This window comes from Manduca sexta, chromosome 14, assembly GCF_014839805.1.
Source record: "Manduca sexta isolate Smith_Timp_Sample1 chromosome 14, JHU_Msex_v1.0, whole genome shotgun sequence".
NCBI lineage: Eukaryota > Metazoa > Arthropoda > Insecta > Lepidoptera > Sphingidae > Manduca > Manduca sexta.
This window is the reverse complement of record NC_051128.1, coordinates 4,821,572-4,841,829: the sequence shown is the minus strand read 5'-3', so window position 1 is coordinate 4,841,829 and position 20,258 is coordinate 4,821,572. Positions and strand designations below refer to the sequence as shown.

Here is a 20,258-nt window from a genome sequence, read left to right as displayed (position 1 = left end):
ACTGGCAATACCTAAAATAATTATCCATGATATTGTGTTTGACTTGGATTTCTGACCTTGACCTGTCCGATTGTTTTATCTTCGCTATACAAACGTGCCCGTTGTGCAAGCAACGACTCATTTTTTTATTAAACGAATAATTTATAAAGGCTTTTTCAGATGACAAATAGGACTCCTAAGATTTCAAGTTTCTTGACCATAAATAAACTTAGGTACATATTATATTTTATAATGTCCATATCGTACTCATAAGAATGTAGCATCAAACGGGAAATATCAGTTGTAGGTGTGATCTCAACTACTTATAACAATTAATAATGAATTAAACAGAACTAACCTTATGAAAGAAATAATGCAGTTGTATTCTATAGTTACATTTAGCACGTACTATGTTATATATGCTCTCGGAAGATATTGTAAATTAAAATAGTGTAGAATATAGTAAATCTGTAAAGCAATAAGCGTGGATTACGCAAAGGATCATTCCTAATACAATAGAAATAATTGTAAAAATGGATAGAAATCTTTTGTTTCATTTTGTGTTACTTAATCAATTTAATATAAAGTGGAATTTCGTTAGATATTAAAATGTATTTGTAAGATATGATGATACAAAATTTCATCGCAATTATTGAATTTATAGAGTATAGAATTAGCATTATAGAAGACAAACATTAAAATATATGGTTTCCATGCAATCTGGACGTTCTGGCATCGGACACAAAAATATATTTACTCATATACAATTATAATAAAACGGCCAGTGCTGCTAAGCTGGCGGACAACGTATATCGTGACCTGCCAATCTCACTTTGTGGTGAGCGTCTGAAGAAACATTGTTTAACTATGTGAAATCTTGCACTTAGATACCACGTAAGTAGAGTTAGTTTATTATAATGTTAATTTGAAGATCTGTCACGCTAAAATAAAGGAAATACTTCTGGATCGTATTGTAGTGTTGCCTTCTTTGCATAGAAGAGTATAAATTGTAGTTGTTTCCTCTTTTCGGGCCAGTACAGGCGGGGATAGAAATCCAGCGCCTCGATATTATTTTTAAATTTTTCTGTAATTTGGAGGTAAGATTTTTTTTTTAATTATGATACTCCTGTACTAGATACCTTAATGCCACTGTCTCTTAAAGAATACACACATAAGTTTATAGGTATATGCCCTAGGGTTTTGTACCTGCGACATTCGCCTCGCCAGTGCATTCCACTCCCAACTAGGCTATTGGTTTTCTCGTCTTCATCAATATATCTTCTTAATGATAATTATTTTTATCGCTTGAATTTTAATCACGCAGGCTTCCTATTCCGTAAAGTAAATCAGTATCTGCGTTGTATCAATTAGCATTCACCTGGTTTGGAAAATTTAGTTCAGAGGCGATGATTAAGTCTTAACTAGATAAAGAAAACTGACTGTTTCGGGTCCGTATTGACCACTGTATTAAATCGTTTTTCGTTTTGATTAAATAAAACGCAGAACTGCCCATGCGTTGACATTTTTATTCGAACTGAATTGACACGCAAAAAAAAAGGAAAAATGGCTACTGTTACTTTTAGTTTTTATAATGAGCGCAAGATTGCTCTCATCAACAATTTATCATTTCTGTGTACAGAAATGATAAATTGTGTGTGTGTGTGTTTAATAATATATTATATATCGCTGTAACACTGACCTTCCGCAATTTAAAATGTTGAACGTATTCTAGATAATGTATGTACACCTATTACTTGGACTGGTCTTCGGATTGGTGAAATGTGACCATCACAGCAGGACTAACCAACTGCCTGACCGATCTACCATAGTCCATCTGTTCGAATGGAAATGGAATGATATTGCCGACGAGTGCGAACGATTTCTGGGACCTAAAGGATATGGCGGAGTGCAGGTAAATTTCTTTTACTATGCAACCATTAAATGCTTTGAATAGTTCTATGTTCTTAATAGCATTGGCTAGAATTAAGTATGTGATATGATGAGAGGCGAGCTCTACTGTCCGTAAATATTTATAATTCTAGAAGAATCAAGTGCCTCATTGGCTTTAGTTATGTTGAAGGTTTCAGACCTTCTGAAAAATCTTGTATAAAATAAGAAAGACAAATCACGCTGTCGTTTAACTTTTAATGAGACAGTAGTAGAAACTGCCCCAGACTAACAAGTCTTATATAGGAATCCAACCTTGAGCCTACCTAACTGCAGTCGTTAGCAGTAGCTCAAGTAAATTATTGAAACGACCAAATTAATTAAAATCTGAAATATACATCTATTTGATCATGTTGTCCAACAGATTTCTCCTCCGTCAGAAAATGCTGTGATCCATCTTGCTGACGGCTCAAGACCATGGTACGAGAGATATCAAGTGATGTCGTACAAGCTCGTGACCCGATCTGGAAACGAAGAAGAGTTTGTGAATATGACGAGAAGGTGTAACGATGCTGGTGTCAGGTAAGAATTGCATCTAATTTTCATGCCGATTTCTTGCTAATAAACTCTTGGCTGCCTCCGTGGAATTATAATGTGTATGCAGTACTTGTGCGACTACGGCGCCTATGTCCTGGGTCCAAATTCCAGTTTTGGCCAAGAAATAATTGTGACTGGGTTAAGATGGATCCTAAAGAATACTCAGTCGCAGCTCGGAGTTAGGAAGTTGGCGGTGTGAACCTCGTGCCTCGTAAACACGTAAAGTCATTGCTTCGACTATTCTCTCCGGTTATGTTGGATCGCCGTCTCACCGGACTATGAGAGTAAAGGAATAGAGAGTGTACCTGTGCATTGCGTACACTTGTGCACTATAATATCTCCTGCATACCTGGCTGATTTCAGTTTTGAATATCCGCCGTGGCTGAAATTTGGCTAGGATGGATTTAATAAACTCCTAGCTCCGTCTCGTGGAATCAAACTGTTTAATACCTATTATAATAATCAAGATAACTACATGTAGATACTTAAACTGTTGCCAAATGCGCACTAAAATTATCGTGAAAGTCCTGATGTAATCTACAGCAAAATTCTTGTGATTACTAGATTCATAGTGACATGAAGTTAATCCAGTTCATATTTAATATACTCAATTCAAAAGACAATATAGCTCATTTTCAGTTGCTAAGTAAAAATACAGATTGATTTCTTGCTCCCGTTTCGCACAGGAAATTCACCCTATGTATAATATCGATGAAAATAAAAATGGCTGCTATTCTTGGCTCAAGCGTCTCACCTCGTGCGTCCTATTTTATTCTCACGTCATCTTTTTGTTTCCTGATACCTTGTTACAAAAATGTAGCTCTGCTTATAATAATATTGGCGTAGCAAGATATAGAGTCATTCAATTCGTTACCTATGTATTATTGTTTGATAAGGTTTGAAACGAGCATGAGGAATGATAAGTGTTTCTTTGTAGCTGTTTTATTATTTAACTAGTGGGCTTGTTACACGCTGTTCTGCTATAGACCGCATTTTATGTAAACCTTTCATATTTTAGGTCTCGAGAATAGCGCTATTTATCGGGTCCAAAATCATTCTATAATTCAAACTGGAACTAAATAAACTCTCATAAATATTTTCATTGAAATTGGATAGGTGTCAGAGATTAGCGTGTACGAAAAATATTTTTATACACAAATATCGTCCAAATTGCTAATATCTCTCATCTTTTTCAATTGATTTTCCAAAATTATTCAGTGATTCAAACCTCGTCTTCATAATTAGCAACACAAGAAGAAAGGAATCATTCAAGTTCTTACATACATGTAGCAACTGATTCTTATTTATATAAATGCATCTTCCAATTGTATACATTTGTGTACCCTTTTTTTTCCCAGGTTAATAATTTCTTCTTTGTAATATGAACAAACTAAATAGGCACAAAATATTTTTTTCTTCACAAAAAGATAAGAAATATCTTAAATATTTCATTGATATTTATAATACGGTTTGTGAAATGATTCCAAAATATTATCAACTCTACAATTTTCGCATAACCATCAGCCAAGAAGCACATAGGTACTCTATCTTATAAATTACATATTATTCACTTTATCTAGTAATTTCTGATGTCTTTCGTTCTGTCAACAGGTTAAAAATATAATAGAATTTACTAGAATCAGTATTATCGTATTTGGGGGTAATCATATCCGACTGCGCCGATATCTTGAATTTGTATAAGATTGAGTCAACCTGATTAGTGTGGAATTATTTAATTTTTATTCTTTAGAGAGATAACGGTTCGAGTAGTTTCTGGATTTGGATATTAAAGGTCATCGTTAAAGCATATTAAGGTTACAAAATAACATCTAGACGATGTCTATCAAGTTTTCAATTCTCTCTACTTTATTCGGTGAATGTCAGATCGAGGAACGAAAGCCGGCACGTTCAACACACATCGACACAAAACACTATTAAAACATATTTCATAATATAATTGGGACAGATATAGATCAAAACTTCACGCTATATTCTTTGGATTTTATTAAGGCGTGAACAACGCGTTGTGACAGAGGCTGACGGATTTTCACAAAAACCACATACACGCCGCTTGTGGATCTATCATCGTACTTGAAAGATTTTGATAATCGACCTACATGTCTGAACATAAGATTTATATTAAAATTAGCTTTTGTCTGCGGCTGTGTTCGCGTAAAAAGTTTTCCGGGATAAATATTTTCCCAGGATAGAAAGTAGCATATAGCACTCAGAAGTAATTTAGCTTCCTATTAGTTAAAGAATTTACTCAACCGGTTCATTAGTTCCTGAGATTAGCGCGTTCAAGCAAACTCTTCTTTGTATATTAGTAAAGAGAAGATATTCGCTTTTTATGTTTAGTTTTTACTTTCCCTTAATAAGATTAGGTCTGGACGTTGAGCCGTAGCACGACTTGTCATTTTACAATAATTAGTACATCCTTAAGTTTAAATGTAATCTGCGTCTGCTATCTTCATTACTAATTATATATTTTACAAATCGCTATCAATTTTATGCATTTTTATCATTGCAACTTATTTGTTGTCAGCGATATCAATACTGTCTCCAGCTGGAACTATACAATTTAAAATATACGTTCTTATTGTACTATCACGGCATTTATGAGTGTTTTTATATATATTGGCTTCTATGTCAATACTTTAGCGACTGTCTCAGTGGCGTAGTTGTAATGCGTTTACAGTCCGAGTAAGATTACCGCGCTGAGGTCCTGGGTTCGAATACCAGGTCGGGCCAAAAATAATTTTGGCAGGTTTTTCCATCTTAAACATTACTAAATCGCAGCTCAGCATCAGTAAGTTGGCGATGTGTTAGCCCCATACTTCGGAAGGCACGTAAAGTCATTGGTCCTGCGCCTGATCTATTCGGTCATGTCAGATTGTTGTCTCACCGAATTACAAGAATAAAGATCACAAAGTGCACATGTGTTCTTTAATTAGAACGTAATTGCAAAAAGGCGGATTGCACCCTAACTATATATTACTTGATGCAGAATTTACGCCGATGTTGTCATCAATCACATGACTGGGCACCTCAGAGAAGCTATCGGGACTGGTGGCAGTACAGCTAATTATGATTCCTTCAGCTATCCTTCAGTGCCTTACGCACGCGAACACTTCCATTTGCCTCCGTGCGCCATCGACAACTACAATAATCCTAATCAGGTAAAATATTATTTTAAGTCTTATTATATGTTCATTACGATTGTATGTAAGGGTATAAGTAATGATTGAATTATTATGATTCTAGAATTTTTCCTTTTTATCAATAAAGTTACACAATAAAATACTAAGTAAAACAAGGTAGGCATAGAAAACTTATATTAAGTCCGCTTATTCACTAACAGTATTACTTATAAAAATTTGCAAAACTATGCTTAGTTAAAACACAAATTTACTCGATCAGCTGTAAGTCAAAACCAGCGATTTTGCCTCTTAATAAGGTTTAAACTTGGAAACTGGTGATGTTTTTGACAGCGATTTAAGCAATTTTTAAGCACCTCTTAACGCTAAAACAAGTTTATAAATAAGACTGCATGTGTGAGGTTAATACATTATAGGAGTCACTATTGCAGCTTCCAATTGTACCGCTGGATAACAAATTACTTATAATAGATTTCGGCACGATAGAATCTCATCTATTAAAGGCAACGATTAAAACCTAAAAGATATAAATCTAGTTGATTTAAAGACTTGTAGATCTCAATAATTACATTCCAACATTCAAAGTAGGTGTTACAAATTACATCAGGTATATTTTACATGGGAACAGGTACGAATGTGTCAGCTAAATGGTGTGAAAAGCCAGAATTATAGTCAGGAATTTATCCGCAACGCAATTGTGCGTTACATCAACGGTTTGATTGACCGTGGTGTTGCGGGTATCAGGTATTTTAAGAAATTTATGTTGTGTTCTAAATTTGAAATTATATTATTTGTGTCATTGTTGTTTATTGATAAAATAACTAATATTATACGGTTTAGCTGATTGTTTTTAGATGTTGTATTATTGTCATATTTTCTTATTGTTGTTGTTGATATACCACTATCGAATTTTCATTAACGTAATTTTATGTATGCCTTATTGGTACCTAAAAGTAAAAGTTTATTAGATTACTTAAATCATCCCATTTTGTTTAGTTTTTTCTAGTTTCATATATTTATTTTATCCGATTTTTTACACATAAAACAGGTTCGAAACTGTCAACTAAAAGGACTTAGAGATTTGAATCAAACTGAGGAATACGTTCGCAACAAAGTTGTTCCTTATTTCAATAAATTAATCGATGTTGGTGTAGCGGGTATCAGGTATTTTACGTGTATAATTAAATTTTATATTTATTAGTTCTAATTTCCTTCATACTCCTCACTATTTCTTTCTTTGTGAAATATTTAACATCGTAAAATGCATGTTTGTGTATATTTTGTTAAACAACAGGTCAGGTCATGCGATCTTGGTGGCTTGAAAGATCTTAACCATGGTATTCCTCATGTACGTGACAGAATCGTTGATTTCTTAAATCATCTCATTTCACGCGGTGTTGCTGGTTTCAGGTAATTTTCAATTATTATTTCTTATATTTCGTATTTACAATGTATATCATTTAATTTCTTTTTTTGCGTTACCGCTACCACCGGGGATTGAGTTATTTAGTTATTTCAACAGTTATTTTGGTTTCACCGGTCTTACGATAAATTGTTGACACAATATAGCATCATCCGACCGAGAATTAGACCTAGTCCCTAACCCTATGAATACCCTACTCCGGCATAACAACCTTCGGCGCATACTGGACGGCTCTGGGATTTCTTGTTGCACTAAAATAGCTGCGCCCAAACGTCTTTGACTTGATTGTTTCTGGGCATGAACTGTGTGATTCTGGGTTAATAATTATAAGTTAGTGGAATTTTTTTGAGGAAAACTCCTTCGGTTCTCTGGAATTGGAATTTACCCGGTGTGGAGATAATGTTTCCCGTTGTCATATTATGGGGTGGAAAATATGCTTATCGAAAACTGAGAACGCTAGATGTGTTATTCAGTTAACAGTGTCAGACAATACGTATAAATATGAAACCCGACAGACAATAGACATTAAAATGAACAATATATCATTAATGTAATGTGTTATATTCCACAACTTTTGCTATTTTAAGCAACGTGTGTTATATACAGTAAATTTCTCTATTTTAATCCGAATTTGGTGAAAACGGGTATTGATTTTAGTCAATTTCATGAATCTTACCAATCACGCTTTTCAGAGTGGACGCGGCTAAGCACATGTGGCCAAATGACCTCAAAGCTATATACGACAGACTTCACAATCTGAACACAGATTTTGGTTTTGAACCTGAAACGAGACCGTATATTTACCAAGAAGTGGCGTACAATGGTATCGAATCGATAAAGCATTCCGAATATATTCCTCTAGGTGACGTTACGGAGTTTAGGGTGCGTAAGATTTTTTTAAAAATTAATTGCTATTTTAACCCGTATGTTAAACAGCTATAGATATGCTTTTGCTTTGACCGCGACTTCGCTTGCATGAAAGTTTGTTTTCCTAATAAATAGTAGCATATGGATAGTGTAGCTTGTTCTTTGTTCCGAAGATTACCTTCTAAATTCAAACAAATAAAATTTACTTCTGTAATATTGTAGATCTAAACGTAAGTATTTTAAGTTATTATATAATTTGATGAAAATCTTACACTATCACATTGGCCTAGTCAAGCTTTAATAGAATCATTCTCGGAATTGTCCAAACATTTACAGCAAAGAATGCTATAACACTTTTTGAAGGAAGTGAGTTGTAAATACAGGGTAAAGATCGGCACAATGAGATTGCAACTTTATTGTTGAATCACGCATAAATCAATTTGGTTTAACTCCAAAGACGTGACGGGGCATTGTTCTAAAAATGCCTTTTAGTGTTACATCTTTCTTACTAAAGATGAGGTTTTTATATTTTCAGATTGATGTGAAAAAATATTTTATTAATGGTTTGGTTTATATTTTAATACGTATTTATAAATATTTATAAAGGCGTTATTTTATATGTACCTTCATAGTTTATGTACATAGCTTTATTTTCTAATAATTTTCATTTATTTCGAATCATTATTCTCAATTTAAATAGATCTCATACAAAAATATCTCATACATCTTCAATATATTTTTAACTTTGTAGGTTGGTTATGAATTAAAGCCGGTATTCCTTGGCCACAATCCTCTGAAATGGCTGGTATCTTGGGGCGAGAGATGGAGCCTTTCACCTAGCGACAATGTACTAGCATTTATTGACAATCACGACACACAGAGGGGCAATGACGTACTTACTTACAAAAACGCTCGGGCTTACAAGGTAATAATTTGCGAGAAAACCAGGTCGTTTATATGGACTTCGTAGGATAATTTACAAGAAAACGACGTTTTTATATATAAGAGCTCAGCAGAGGCTCCACTACACCCAACTTTGAATGGAGACATCCAGATACAAGATCTATTATAGTGTAAAATTTTCCTTGAACTTCACGTACCATTAGACGCAATGAAGTCAAGAAAAAATCAGTTTTTTTTTTAATAGTCATTGCAATACGACCAAATTCGTTCAAAATAACTTCTATAAAACATTTTTTGTTTTTAAAGGCAGCAATAGCGTTCTTATTGGCACATCCTTACGGCGAACCTCGCATCATGAGCAGCTACTTCTTCAACAATTTCCAACAAGGACCGCCAAGCGATGCTCAGGGGAATATTAAATCACCGATTATTAACCAGGTAAGGATGTAATCATGCCTTTATCGGCGAAAGGTTAGGCATCATGGACGTAGTTATGGAGGTGGTGTGGAGGGGCTACCTTAGAAATCTCTGCACATCCTAGAAAAAGCCTTGCACTTATAGGGGCCTCGCGTGGTGCAGGCCTTTAGTTACATTCGGTTAGTTTTTTTACCCTTATCTTAACCCCCCCTCACTTGGGAAAATTCGTAGAGCTACGCCAATGCTAGTGCAATCGGGCAACAGTTTTTATTTATTTACTTTGACACAGTTGTCCCTTAAAATGTAATAATCAACTTTTGTGTCTACTTAGTGCCTTTTGACGACTAAACTTCCGTAAAATAAAAGTTTTTTTTTTTATTTATTTCAAAATAAATGTGTTGAAATACCAAGAATTCTGTACGTTTTAACATGATTAAGATTATAATAACATTGAAGCATTAAAAACTAGTAGTGCTGGGGATACGTGCTACATAACCTAAGACACAATTTATTTGATAAAACCTCAAGTTTCAAGATACACTTAAAAATGCATCTTTTTAGTCAAAAGTTACGTTACTTTAGGACGACACTTGTGGTAACGGCTGGGTGTGCGAACATCGTTGGCGTCAGATCTACCAGATGGTAGCCTTCAGGAACACTGTGGGCGACGCTCAGATCAGCAACTGGTGGGACAACGGTTACAACCAGATCGCTTTCAGCAGAGGCAATAGAGGCTTCATTGCCTTCAACGTCCAGGAAAGCATTTTGAACGTTTCATTGCAGGTAATATTTTCTTCTTATTTAATATGACTTCCATCGTGTCACCAGTCATTTTGACCATGTCAAGAAGTAATGGTTCTTTTAATACTCGATTAATCAATATTTTAATAATTTTAATTTCTTTAATTAAGTTTTCCAGGAGGAAATTATGATATTTTTTTTTAATTTAGTAGTGACAATTCCATATTCGGATAATGATAAAATGAAAGGAAAACAAATATTACTCAGTTTTTGTTTACCGTTCAGTTACCAATTGTTTGGTGAACCTGACAGATTTAAACTAAATAATATTTGACTTACTTTGATTTCAAAAGATGTTATTACTTCATATTTTGTTTCCTCCCTCTCTATATATGATACACTGGATTTCGCTACACTTATCTGAAGGATTATGGAACATTTATGAAACTAAATGTCTGATTGTTTCTAGACCGGATTACCTGAAGGTGATTACTGTGACGTCATAAGTGGTAAAAGAAACGGAAAGAATTGCACGGGAAGAAAAATAACAGTGAAAGCCGACGGTAAAGCTCAAATCGAGCTGGCCGGCAACGCTAAGGATATGATGCTAGCGATTCATGTTGGAAGAGAGGTATCAACATAAAACTGTAATACGTCAACAATTTGCCCAACGTGCTTTGATATCGTTCTCAGACAAAATTATCCTGACGCCTGAGAAAATGAATTGAGCCTTAAATTTTTTACCACTTTTTAATAAAAAGCAAAATGGTAGTCCAAAGGTTTACTGGTGGTAGGTCTCTTATATGTGAGAGTCGCTCATAATGAGACTTAACATCTGATATCTCAGGATGACAAGTGCGGTGGAATACCAAACAATACTTTGTAATTCAAGATGTTTCTTCTCTTTATAGGCGGTCGTATCGCTTACTATCAGGCGAACGGCAAGCTCGTCTCGTCATTCAAAGTAACAAAAAAATCTAAAGCGTATTTTCTGTAAGTCCACTAACCTGAATTCTAGATAGACAAACTGCTTACACCACATTCGCGTTAATTTTATTACACTTCCATTGCTAATTTTATTCATTTGACAACTGAATAGACACAGTCCCATTTTTCTGTATTATATCTTTGTTTATGTTCATCACGTTCTTATTTTTAGCTCCCCAAAAATACAAGGACTTAATGCGTTCCTATTAACTCTAATTACATTATGTATATTCAGATGAATAACTTAATTACACCTCTATCTCCAGTCAGTTCCTTGTTATACAGAATAGTGACTCAATTACTTTAATGATGGTGTCTATCCATCAATTTCGTTCTTCTGCCTGATGAATAGCTGCATTGATGGGGATCTTCAGTGCATTGCCAATTTTATCTACCTTTTGCGACTTCTTCCTCGTAGTCTGTCCCTCTAACTTTCCGACCATAACCGGCATTTCCAAGTTGTCTGCTTCGCGTCTGGCGGTATGTCCAAAGTACTTAATATCATGACCTTTAAATAATTATTCACAAATTACTATTTAATAATAAAATTTGTAGATAAAATCTAAAATAAAGCTGAGAGCGGTAAAATTTAAGCGTGTTGGGCATTTTAAATATGTTTTTTGAAAAAGGATTTTTACTCGTGATCAATTTATAATTTAGTTTCAATTGAAAGATACAAGGATATTCTTAATGATAATTTCTATACACCGGTCTGAGGTCCGGGTTCGAATCCTGAGTTGGGCAAAATAATATTGCTCAGTATCAGCTTGGGGTTTGGAATTTGCACCCTATATGGTGACAGACTTACCTCTATCATATTAAGGGATGGAAAACACAGGCGAAAAGTGAGTGCTTGAAGGCTTGGTTGCACCTCAGCCTAAAGTATCGGGGGTAGACATGATGAGCATGTGCTGCGCAGACGCTGTTAGTTTGTATTATTGATTAGTTTAACAATTTTAGCATCTGTCAGTTACATGGTAATTGTATGTAGATAAAAGTGTGATAAGTTTATCACATATATTTTCAGTCGTGTGTTTGGGGCAATAAGTTAACGACCGCGTGTCGCCTTTGTCAAAGTTCAGGAAGACATTATCGGTTATATTTCATTATCGATGTAAATGGTTATATTTAATTATCGATATAAATTTTGCGATGTTCATATCTTTTGATTTGTATCAGTATTTCACTAAGTATTATCTAAAATTTTAACTATTTTTTTTTTATTTCAGTCGTCGCTCTTGATTACGGAACGAGCAAGTTTTTCTTTTACTTTTTTTAGGGTGGGAAAATAGTACTTCGATTTTCTTCTGGAGAAAAAATTGTAACTGCTTTCATATTTTATTCTGCAAAATATATCAAATTTAAATATATTTAATCAGCATGTCAATGTCTATTATTATTCCCTATACCTTATTAGATAGTTTTTTTTTTTATGGAAGCAGACGTTTCTCTCAACGTGTGCAAACTTGCTGGAGTTAACAGGCATATAACATCTTATACCCAAAATGTATTCATCCATCACACTTTATACCAAATATGCAGAGGCTTTCATTTAGTTTGGCATTACAAAGGCTTTATTTAACAGTCAACAAGGCTTGTGCAGATAAAAAAATAGGTGCATATAAACGTGTATAAATACTATATAGAAGATAGAAAGGTATCTAGGCAGATATAGATGGTTGAAAGGTTAATTGCCCTAAGCGACATTTTTCGCGAGACCAAGTTCCATACATATTTAAAATCAGCACTTTTTTCTATGTTTTTTTAACCTAGATAATTTTTTTCGAAAAATTGTTGCTTAGGCCTTTCAACCGTTGATACGTCATACGATATTTATATTTAGTCACGTATAGCATAATGTCACAAATACAGTACACAGGTATCAAAATTATGGAAATGCAGTGTTTTACTATTTATCGAAGATTATAGTAATTAAGTCGATAATTTTGGATAGCATCAAAAACTGTGCTTCTATCAATTAGTATATAAACAGTTACCAGTATGAGGGCGTAATCAGATTGATTGTGTTGCCACTGCTAATACGGGCTTCTAAAACAAAATGAGGTGAGTTTTGTTTTCTCATTTTGGAATTAATTAAGATAATGTAAAAATCTCGACCAATATCACAGAGAATAATAATGTACATGGAAACCGCCATATACGACATCGTAGAAGTGCATCGCATAATTTTTTTTAACGTTTAAATCCTAGTAAATGTTAGGGGTCAAAGGGAGAGAAAAATAATTTAGCTTTTTTTGTTATCAGTTAAACATTATACTGTCGCTTGCTAATTGACCTAAGCGACATTGTTTTGCGACTCTAAGTTTCATACATATTTAACATAAGCATTTTTTTCCAATTTTTTTAATCTTGTTAAAATTTTTGGAAAAAAATGTTGCTTAAATCAATTACCCTTTCAACCATACATATAGAATGTTTAACCAGAGAATCAAACCAAAAAACTAGTGATTCAAAGGTGATAACTGCCTACACTAAGGGAGCAATAAAAATACTCGAAATATATGGGGTAGTAAATCGTGTTGCGGCTACAGGACTAAGAATTTATTAGCCGACTATAAATCTAATGTGGATTTTTGGAATACTCATCGAAAGGTGTTTTTACGTACCGATTTCTGAGAATAATGCGATTCTGAATAAGATTGTAGACCGCCATTCTTTATTAAAACTAGAAAAAGAATAGTATCTTAAAACGTATGGGTTTTACAGTTACTTCATGTTTGGATAATAGTAGAGCTGTATATATTCGTTTTTATTGTTTGTATTTGTGAACAGTCAGTTTGTTTAGAAAGCAAGAAGTATGTATCACATAATCGCCGGAAAACCGACGGTTGTGGAGTAATGAACTTTCTGTTATTATTTTGGCTTTTTTGTGAAGTTATTTCTTCCAAGTGGACAACAATTATCTAAGGGAAATTTTAACACTGCTGAGAGGTCTCGAGTGCGAACTCGAGACCTCTCAGCAGTGTTAAAATTCTGATTTGATTCTGCGACGGGAATCTGGGTGCGAACCCAGATTCCCGTCGCACCACAGACTTTTCAAAGTTACATGTGTTTATTGTAAATTATGGATTCCTAAGGATACTTCAAGAATTTCGCAAGTATGTGAAATCCAAACCGCTTTAAATTCTAACTTCAGTGGTATAGGAGGTCCAATAATTAGTATTATATAGTCACGTCAAATTGACTCTCTTGCACCTGATGGTAAGTGGAGTGGGCTCCAGATAGTGTATCGACTCACGAGAGAAATTGTCTCTCTTGCACCTGGTAGTACGTGGAGTAGTCTCCAGATAGTGTGAGAGATGATTATTCCTCGCCTGTCAACATAATTATGCGGGTCTGTTGGAAACAGAATAGTTAGAAACCAGATATATCAGGTTGCTAACGGAACGCGACGCACTAACAGAGGCCATTATCGCGGGTTTCACCTTCTGTACGATGATGGCACAGGCATTTGTGTAGATTCTATGTGTGAGGTGAATTTTTAAGGATGATCCGGTCCATCCTCTTTCTGTCGGCCGTGACATTGGCTCTGGCCTTCAAAAACCCCCACTATGCAACGGGGCGGACGACTATGGTCCATCTGTTCGAGTGGAAGTGGGATGACATCGCAGCTGAATGCGAGAGATTCCTCGGGCCAAGAGGATTCGGTGGTATTCAGGTAAATAATGTGCTTAAGTATATTATAGCGTATAAAAACATCTTCCCATACTTCAATTATTTATTGACCTGTTAGATATAACCAATATTATAGATGAAGTTAGCTTATTAAAATATTTTAGATTGAGTCACGAATCCGCTTAAATGACTTAAATAGTCTGACCAGGAAAATAAAAAACCAACTTGGGTAACAATTTTTTTTTTCGTTTTAAAGTTAACGTTGTCCGTATAATACATTAGTTTGATATTTATATCCAATTACCACAATAAGGCTAGGTATTTTATTTTTTTGGTCAAGCTATATAAATGATATAAACAATCACTAATATGCATGAATGCGGTTTGCAAATCGTTCTAATGATAATAAAATTCTACATAATGGGAAGCCGGCTGGAATCAGTTATATGGACCCTTCGCCACTATGAATCATAATAAATTATACTAAACAACCACAGACCAACTTAAGAAAACATTTTAACTTGAAATGACTCATGGTAATAAAGCATTAGACGTTAAAACAGTAAATATTTTCCTGTGAAGATTTCGCCACCGAATGAGAACTTGGTGATCTGGTCTCGCAACCGGCCGTGGTGGGAGCGCTACCAGCCGATGTCCTACCGCCTGGTGACGAGGTCCGGCAACGAACAGCAGTTCGCTAACATGGTGCGTCGCTGCAACAATGTTGGAGTCAGGTCAGTCTTATTGTGCTAATGAAGTTTTATTAATTATGATACAGAAACATTTGAATAGTACAATAATGTTGCTTTTGATAATGCTATACATATAATAAAAATGTTGTTAAGAACTAATGTTTTGACATTGATGTTCATATTGTGTAGAAAGATTATTATTGATCAAGATTGTCACCTTGTATTGCATATTCGCTGCTTTTTATAAGTAACTAATTTTGGTCAAGTGTTATAAACTTTATTCTTCCTTAGGATTTACGTAGATGCCATCATTAACCACATGACCGGCACGTGGAACGAGAACGTCGGCACAGGAGGAAGCACTGCCAACTTTGGCAACTGGCACTACCCGGCCGTGCCTTACGGCAGGAACGACTTCAACTGGCCCCACTGCGTCATCCAAGGCCACGACTACGCCTGCTGTGCTGATAGGGTAATGAAATAAATTGCTTTCTTCTCTTTTCGGAACATTTTAACGAAATGTTTAGAGATTTATGTAAGGGTACGGCAAACTGACCCAGTGGGGTCACTAATAAGACCAATATAATATATATAAAAGAAACTAAGACTGTCCCTACTTTTAAAAAAACACTCAAAGCATATTATTTAAAGAAATAATAACTACGCTCAGGACTTTTAGTATACTACGCTAAAATGGTCTCTGGCATATCCAGTTACACACATTGCTGTGAAACTTGTTTTGTTACTTGGTTCCTATGCAGTACTATATTCGATATCATGTGAACAATTTCTTTATAATACAAACCTACCCTCACTCTGTTATTATGTCCGGTTATTATCGCCAAAAATGAAGTTTTAGTTTAATATAATACATTAGTTAAAAAATAATTTCTCATGTAAGTGAATAATATAATTCTTTTTGAGAAATAAATATCTTAAACCATATAATGTTGACTGACGAGAGATGATTACACCACGACAGTCGACACAATTATGCCGAACTGTTGGAACTGGATACATACAGGCTGATCCCGGAACGTGTTGTGAGACTGATGAGGGACACTGTATAGGGTTTTAACACCTTGTGTAACGGTGTTCGCTATCCGCGTGGATATAAAATGTATCCAATTACCAGCAAAATAGGCATCTCTTACGCAGGCGTGTAATATGGAGATCATGTCATCACTTGCCATCAGATATGATCTTGGTCAAACGCCTTGTCCAATCATATATCGAATAGAAAAATAAAAAAATATTTTAAGCACAATTTCAATTAAATATTATTTACATTGATGATGTCTATTTAATTAGCAACAAAAAACCTAAGTTACTATACTTCAAAGTTGGCTAAAACTATTGTTAGTTATATTAGTGTTACTATGTTAATATAATTCATTCTGTGTCCTTAGGTACGTAACTGCGAACTATCCGGGCTCAAGGATTTGAACCAGCGTTCGGAACACGTACGAACAATGATCGTCAACTACATGAACCGACTCATCGATATGGGTGTTGCTGGATTCAGGTATATCCCCTAGTTATATTTTCATATCCAGCTTATTATTTTCTAGATTATTGTTAGTTTTAGTTGGTCTATTCTGTAAAAGAGCAGATTTCTTTTATTAAAGTCAAAATACACCTAAAATTATTGCTGGAGCTAACAAGATTACTTTCCAAAATTTGTGCTCAACTCACGATTATTGTATTATGTTAAAATTAAACTCAAGATATATAATGATAAGTATAACTTCAATGTTCCTACCAGAATCGACGCCGCTAAACACATGTGGCCCAGCGACCTTCGCGTCATCTACGACCGTCTACGTAACCTGAACACCGCTCACGGCTTCCCATCTGGCGCTCGTCCCTACATCTACCAAGAAGTTATCGACCTCGGAGGCGAAGCCATCAGCCGCAACGAATACACTCCTCTCGCAGCAGTCACTGAATTCCGTTTCGGTATGGAATTGAGCCGCGCCTTCACAAGAGGAAACCAACTCAGATGGTTGGTCAATTGGGGACCTCAATGGGGTCTCCTTGGTTCCGGCGATGCCTTGACCTTCATCGATAACCACGACAACCAGAGAGGTCACGGTGCTGGTGGAAACATTCTGACGCACAAACGACCCAAGGAGTACAAGGGAGCCATCGCGTTCATGTTGGCCCATCCTTACGGAAAGCCGCAGTTGATGAGTAGCTTCTCCTTCCATGATACCGAAGCCGGACCTCCGATGGACGGCAGTGGCAACATCATCTCACCTTCGATTAATTCTGTAAGTGTTGGGAATAAATGTGCCACTTATTTGCGCTTCACATTTCTGTTGTTCTATTTTACGTAGTGAAGTTTATTGTATGAGTTAATCTTTTGAAATAATCATTTGTAATAATATTATATAATACTGAACAAAACAAATTTAATCGTAGCAAAAAATAAATACGAAATCAAGATACGATTTCAATTAAGATTTTATCTTTAGAAAGATAACCTTAGTAATTTAAAACTGAATAATTTTGAAGAAAAACATATTACGTATCTGGTCGCTCCGCCCACATATTTTATTGTCAATACAAAGAGTATTAGTCAATTCAATTAGCCCTGAAGCATGATCTATATTTACCAGATTTCATTAATCCTTAGATTGATATTTCAAATGTTCACCGACTGCCTTCGATGACGTAGTTGAATTGCATGCACTACATCACATAGAGGTCTCAGATTCGAATTCTATTTTGGGCAATTATAACCAGATTTCAATCAAATACATAGATTTATAATATGTTCATCGACTGCCTTCGATGACATAGTTGAATTGCATGCACGACATCACTCTGAGGTCCCAGATTCGAATCCCAGTTTAGGAAATGGTTTTTCGTAACAATTAAAGTGGGTAAAATGGACCTTAACTCCTCCAGGACAACACCTGCGGCAACGGGTGGGTATGCGAGCACAGATGGCGCCAGATCTTCCAGATGGTCGCGTTCAGGAACACGGTGGGCAACACCGCTGTTACCAACTGGTGGGACAATGGCGGCAACCAGATCGCCTTCTGTCGCGGCACGATGGGCTTCGTCGCTTTCAATAACGAGAACTGGGATTTGAACCAGCGTCTGCAGGTTTGTTTTTGTTGATGTATTTTTGTATAAAAATGTTCATGAAATGTTTGTTTTGTCTAAGTTTGTATTCTCCGATAGATGGATACCTATTTTAACTATTGTTTTTCTAGGTCCATTTGCATAAAAGTTTTTTTTTTATTAAATGCATTATTCCACATTTTTATTACAGCAGCATTATTTTTTATAGCTATAGCATCATAATTTGAAAAAAGTCAAAAATTCTCAATCTAATTGTATGATGTAACACTCTAGATCGACAATTTTCATAACCTAAAAAAAATATATTTCCAAATTATTTACGAGTGCAGTCTTGCTGTCGTTCAACATTTTATCATTTATTGTTACTAGACAATAACAACCATTTCTCTCTACAATATTTCTATCATCTCACCAGACCTGCTTGCCCGCTGGCACGTATTGTGACGTCATATCCGGCGAGAAGAGCGGTAACCGGTGCACGGGCAAGTCAGTCGTCGTGGGCAACGACGGACGCGCTCAGATTGTCATCGGATCCCACGAGTATGACATGGTCCTGGCCATCCACATGGGTCATCAAGTAAGTGGAATTGTTTCTTTTAATTCCTTTCATGGAGTGCCCATTTTCAATGCAGTCGTCATGTGCAAAGAAACTAATATAAGCGTAAAAATCCAATATGTTGTGCTTGGTTGTATTGTTTTACGATAATTCTACAATATCAAGTTTGAAAAGCAGAAGGCACTTGCTATATATATATATATATATATATCTGATCGGGTGAATATGAAAACAAAAATAACGTATACTAATGGAATAACGATGCAAAAAGAAATCTTGAATAGGGATAGTTTTAGGATACGAATTTCTTTACATTAATTCATGGAGTGCAATAAAAAATGACATTGAAGTTGTCATGTTTGTATATTTAAATTCTACATTGGAATGAGATATGAGCAGAAGAACATTGCTTTGGGAATCGTGATCCTTGCTATAAGTCTTAGACGAGAATTTTATAGTACACAATATATTTTTAATACGGCCACGGTAGAATGGTCCCACTGCACCTGATGGTAGTCCAGTGGGGTGCAATAAAATGTCAACTGACGTTAGATGATTATCCTTCGCGTACGACAGAATTATGCCGGCTTGTTGGAACCGGATACACACAGGCTCACCCCGGAACGCGACATACTTACGTGGGCCGCTATGGCGGGTATACACATTGTTTACAGTGGTTGTTATACGGGCGGATGTAAAATATATCCTACCACTAGCGTAGAATCATATATTATTCTATTCATCATATAATGGTCTTCTGTTAAGTTATGGGGAATTCGGTAATCTTAAATAAATATTTGATGAAAATATTTTTTATTACGTATGATTCATAAGGTTTTTATCTCCTTATTATATTTAAAAATCTACTTAAACTATTAATACGTTACTCATATTTAATAATATATTTATCTCTTTCAGTCAAGACTGTGAAGAAGCTCGGAAGAAGAAAATCCATGAAGACTTAAAATCATTGTGATATTGTACTATTTTGTTATAGTGTTGATGTTACATCTATTTTTAAATATAAGATGACAGTAAATATTATTGTTTCATTAACCTGCCATCTATATAAAAATACAAGTATTGAGGAAAATTAATGATTCGTAAATTACTACGTAAATGACTTATACATAATACTTATATACGTAAATTAGTTGTAACGTATGAGCAGTAGTTAAAGTTCTCCTACTTATCTTCTTTACTAATTATAAATGAGAAAATCTGTGAAATGTTTGGATGTTTGTTGGAAGTAAACGCAGATGCAACTGAACGCATTTAGATGAAAATTGGCACACGTGTAGACCCTGTCCTGGATTAGCATT

General features: G+C 35.1%; 2 protein-coding genes across 4 annotated transcripts; both read left to right on the top strand.

Annotated features, from left to right (window-relative positions):
• The first annotated feature begins 651 nt into the window (after positions 1-651).
• On the top strand, positions 652-12,346 carry LOC115456145 (alpha-amylase 4N). Of its 3 annotated transcripts, none has more exons than XM_030185061.2 (11): positions 652-873; positions 1,712-1,891; positions 2,291-2,448; positions 5,471-5,642; positions 6,916-7,031; positions 7,737-7,926; positions 8,663-8,836; positions 9,121-9,252; positions 9,814-10,014; positions 10,442-10,603; positions 12,189-12,346. In XM_030185061.2, exons 2-11 carry the CDS (start codon positions 1,715-1,717, stop codon positions 12,249-12,251), a joined length of 1,545 nt encoding a protein of 514 aa, XP_030040921.1. In that variant the 5' UTR covers positions 652-873; positions 1,712-1,714; the 3' UTR covers positions 12,252-12,346. The 3 variants fall into 3 exon arrangements, with proteins under 3 accessions (XP_030040921.1, XP_030040942.1, XP_030040932.1); XM_030185082.2 differs by lacking the exon at positions 6,916-7,031 and adding an exon at positions 6,670-6,785; XM_030185072.1 differs by having other exon boundaries at positions 861-1,076.
• Positions 12,347-12,873: 527 nt separating this feature from the next.
• LOC115456158 (alpha-amylase 1) lies at positions 12,874-19,975 on the top strand. Its single transcript, XM_030185094.2, has 9 exons — positions 12,874-13,023; positions 14,467-14,638; positions 15,178-15,329; positions 15,579-15,759; positions 16,697-16,812; positions 17,053-17,560; positions 18,201-18,401; positions 18,796-18,957; positions 19,855-19,975. Exons 1-9 carry the CDS (start codon positions 13,019-13,021, stop codon positions 19,864-19,866), a joined length of 1,509 nt encoding a protein of 502 aa, XP_030040954.1. The 5' UTR covers positions 12,874-13,018; the 3' UTR covers positions 19,867-19,975.
• The last annotated feature ends 283 nt before the right edge of the window (positions 19,976-20,258 follow it).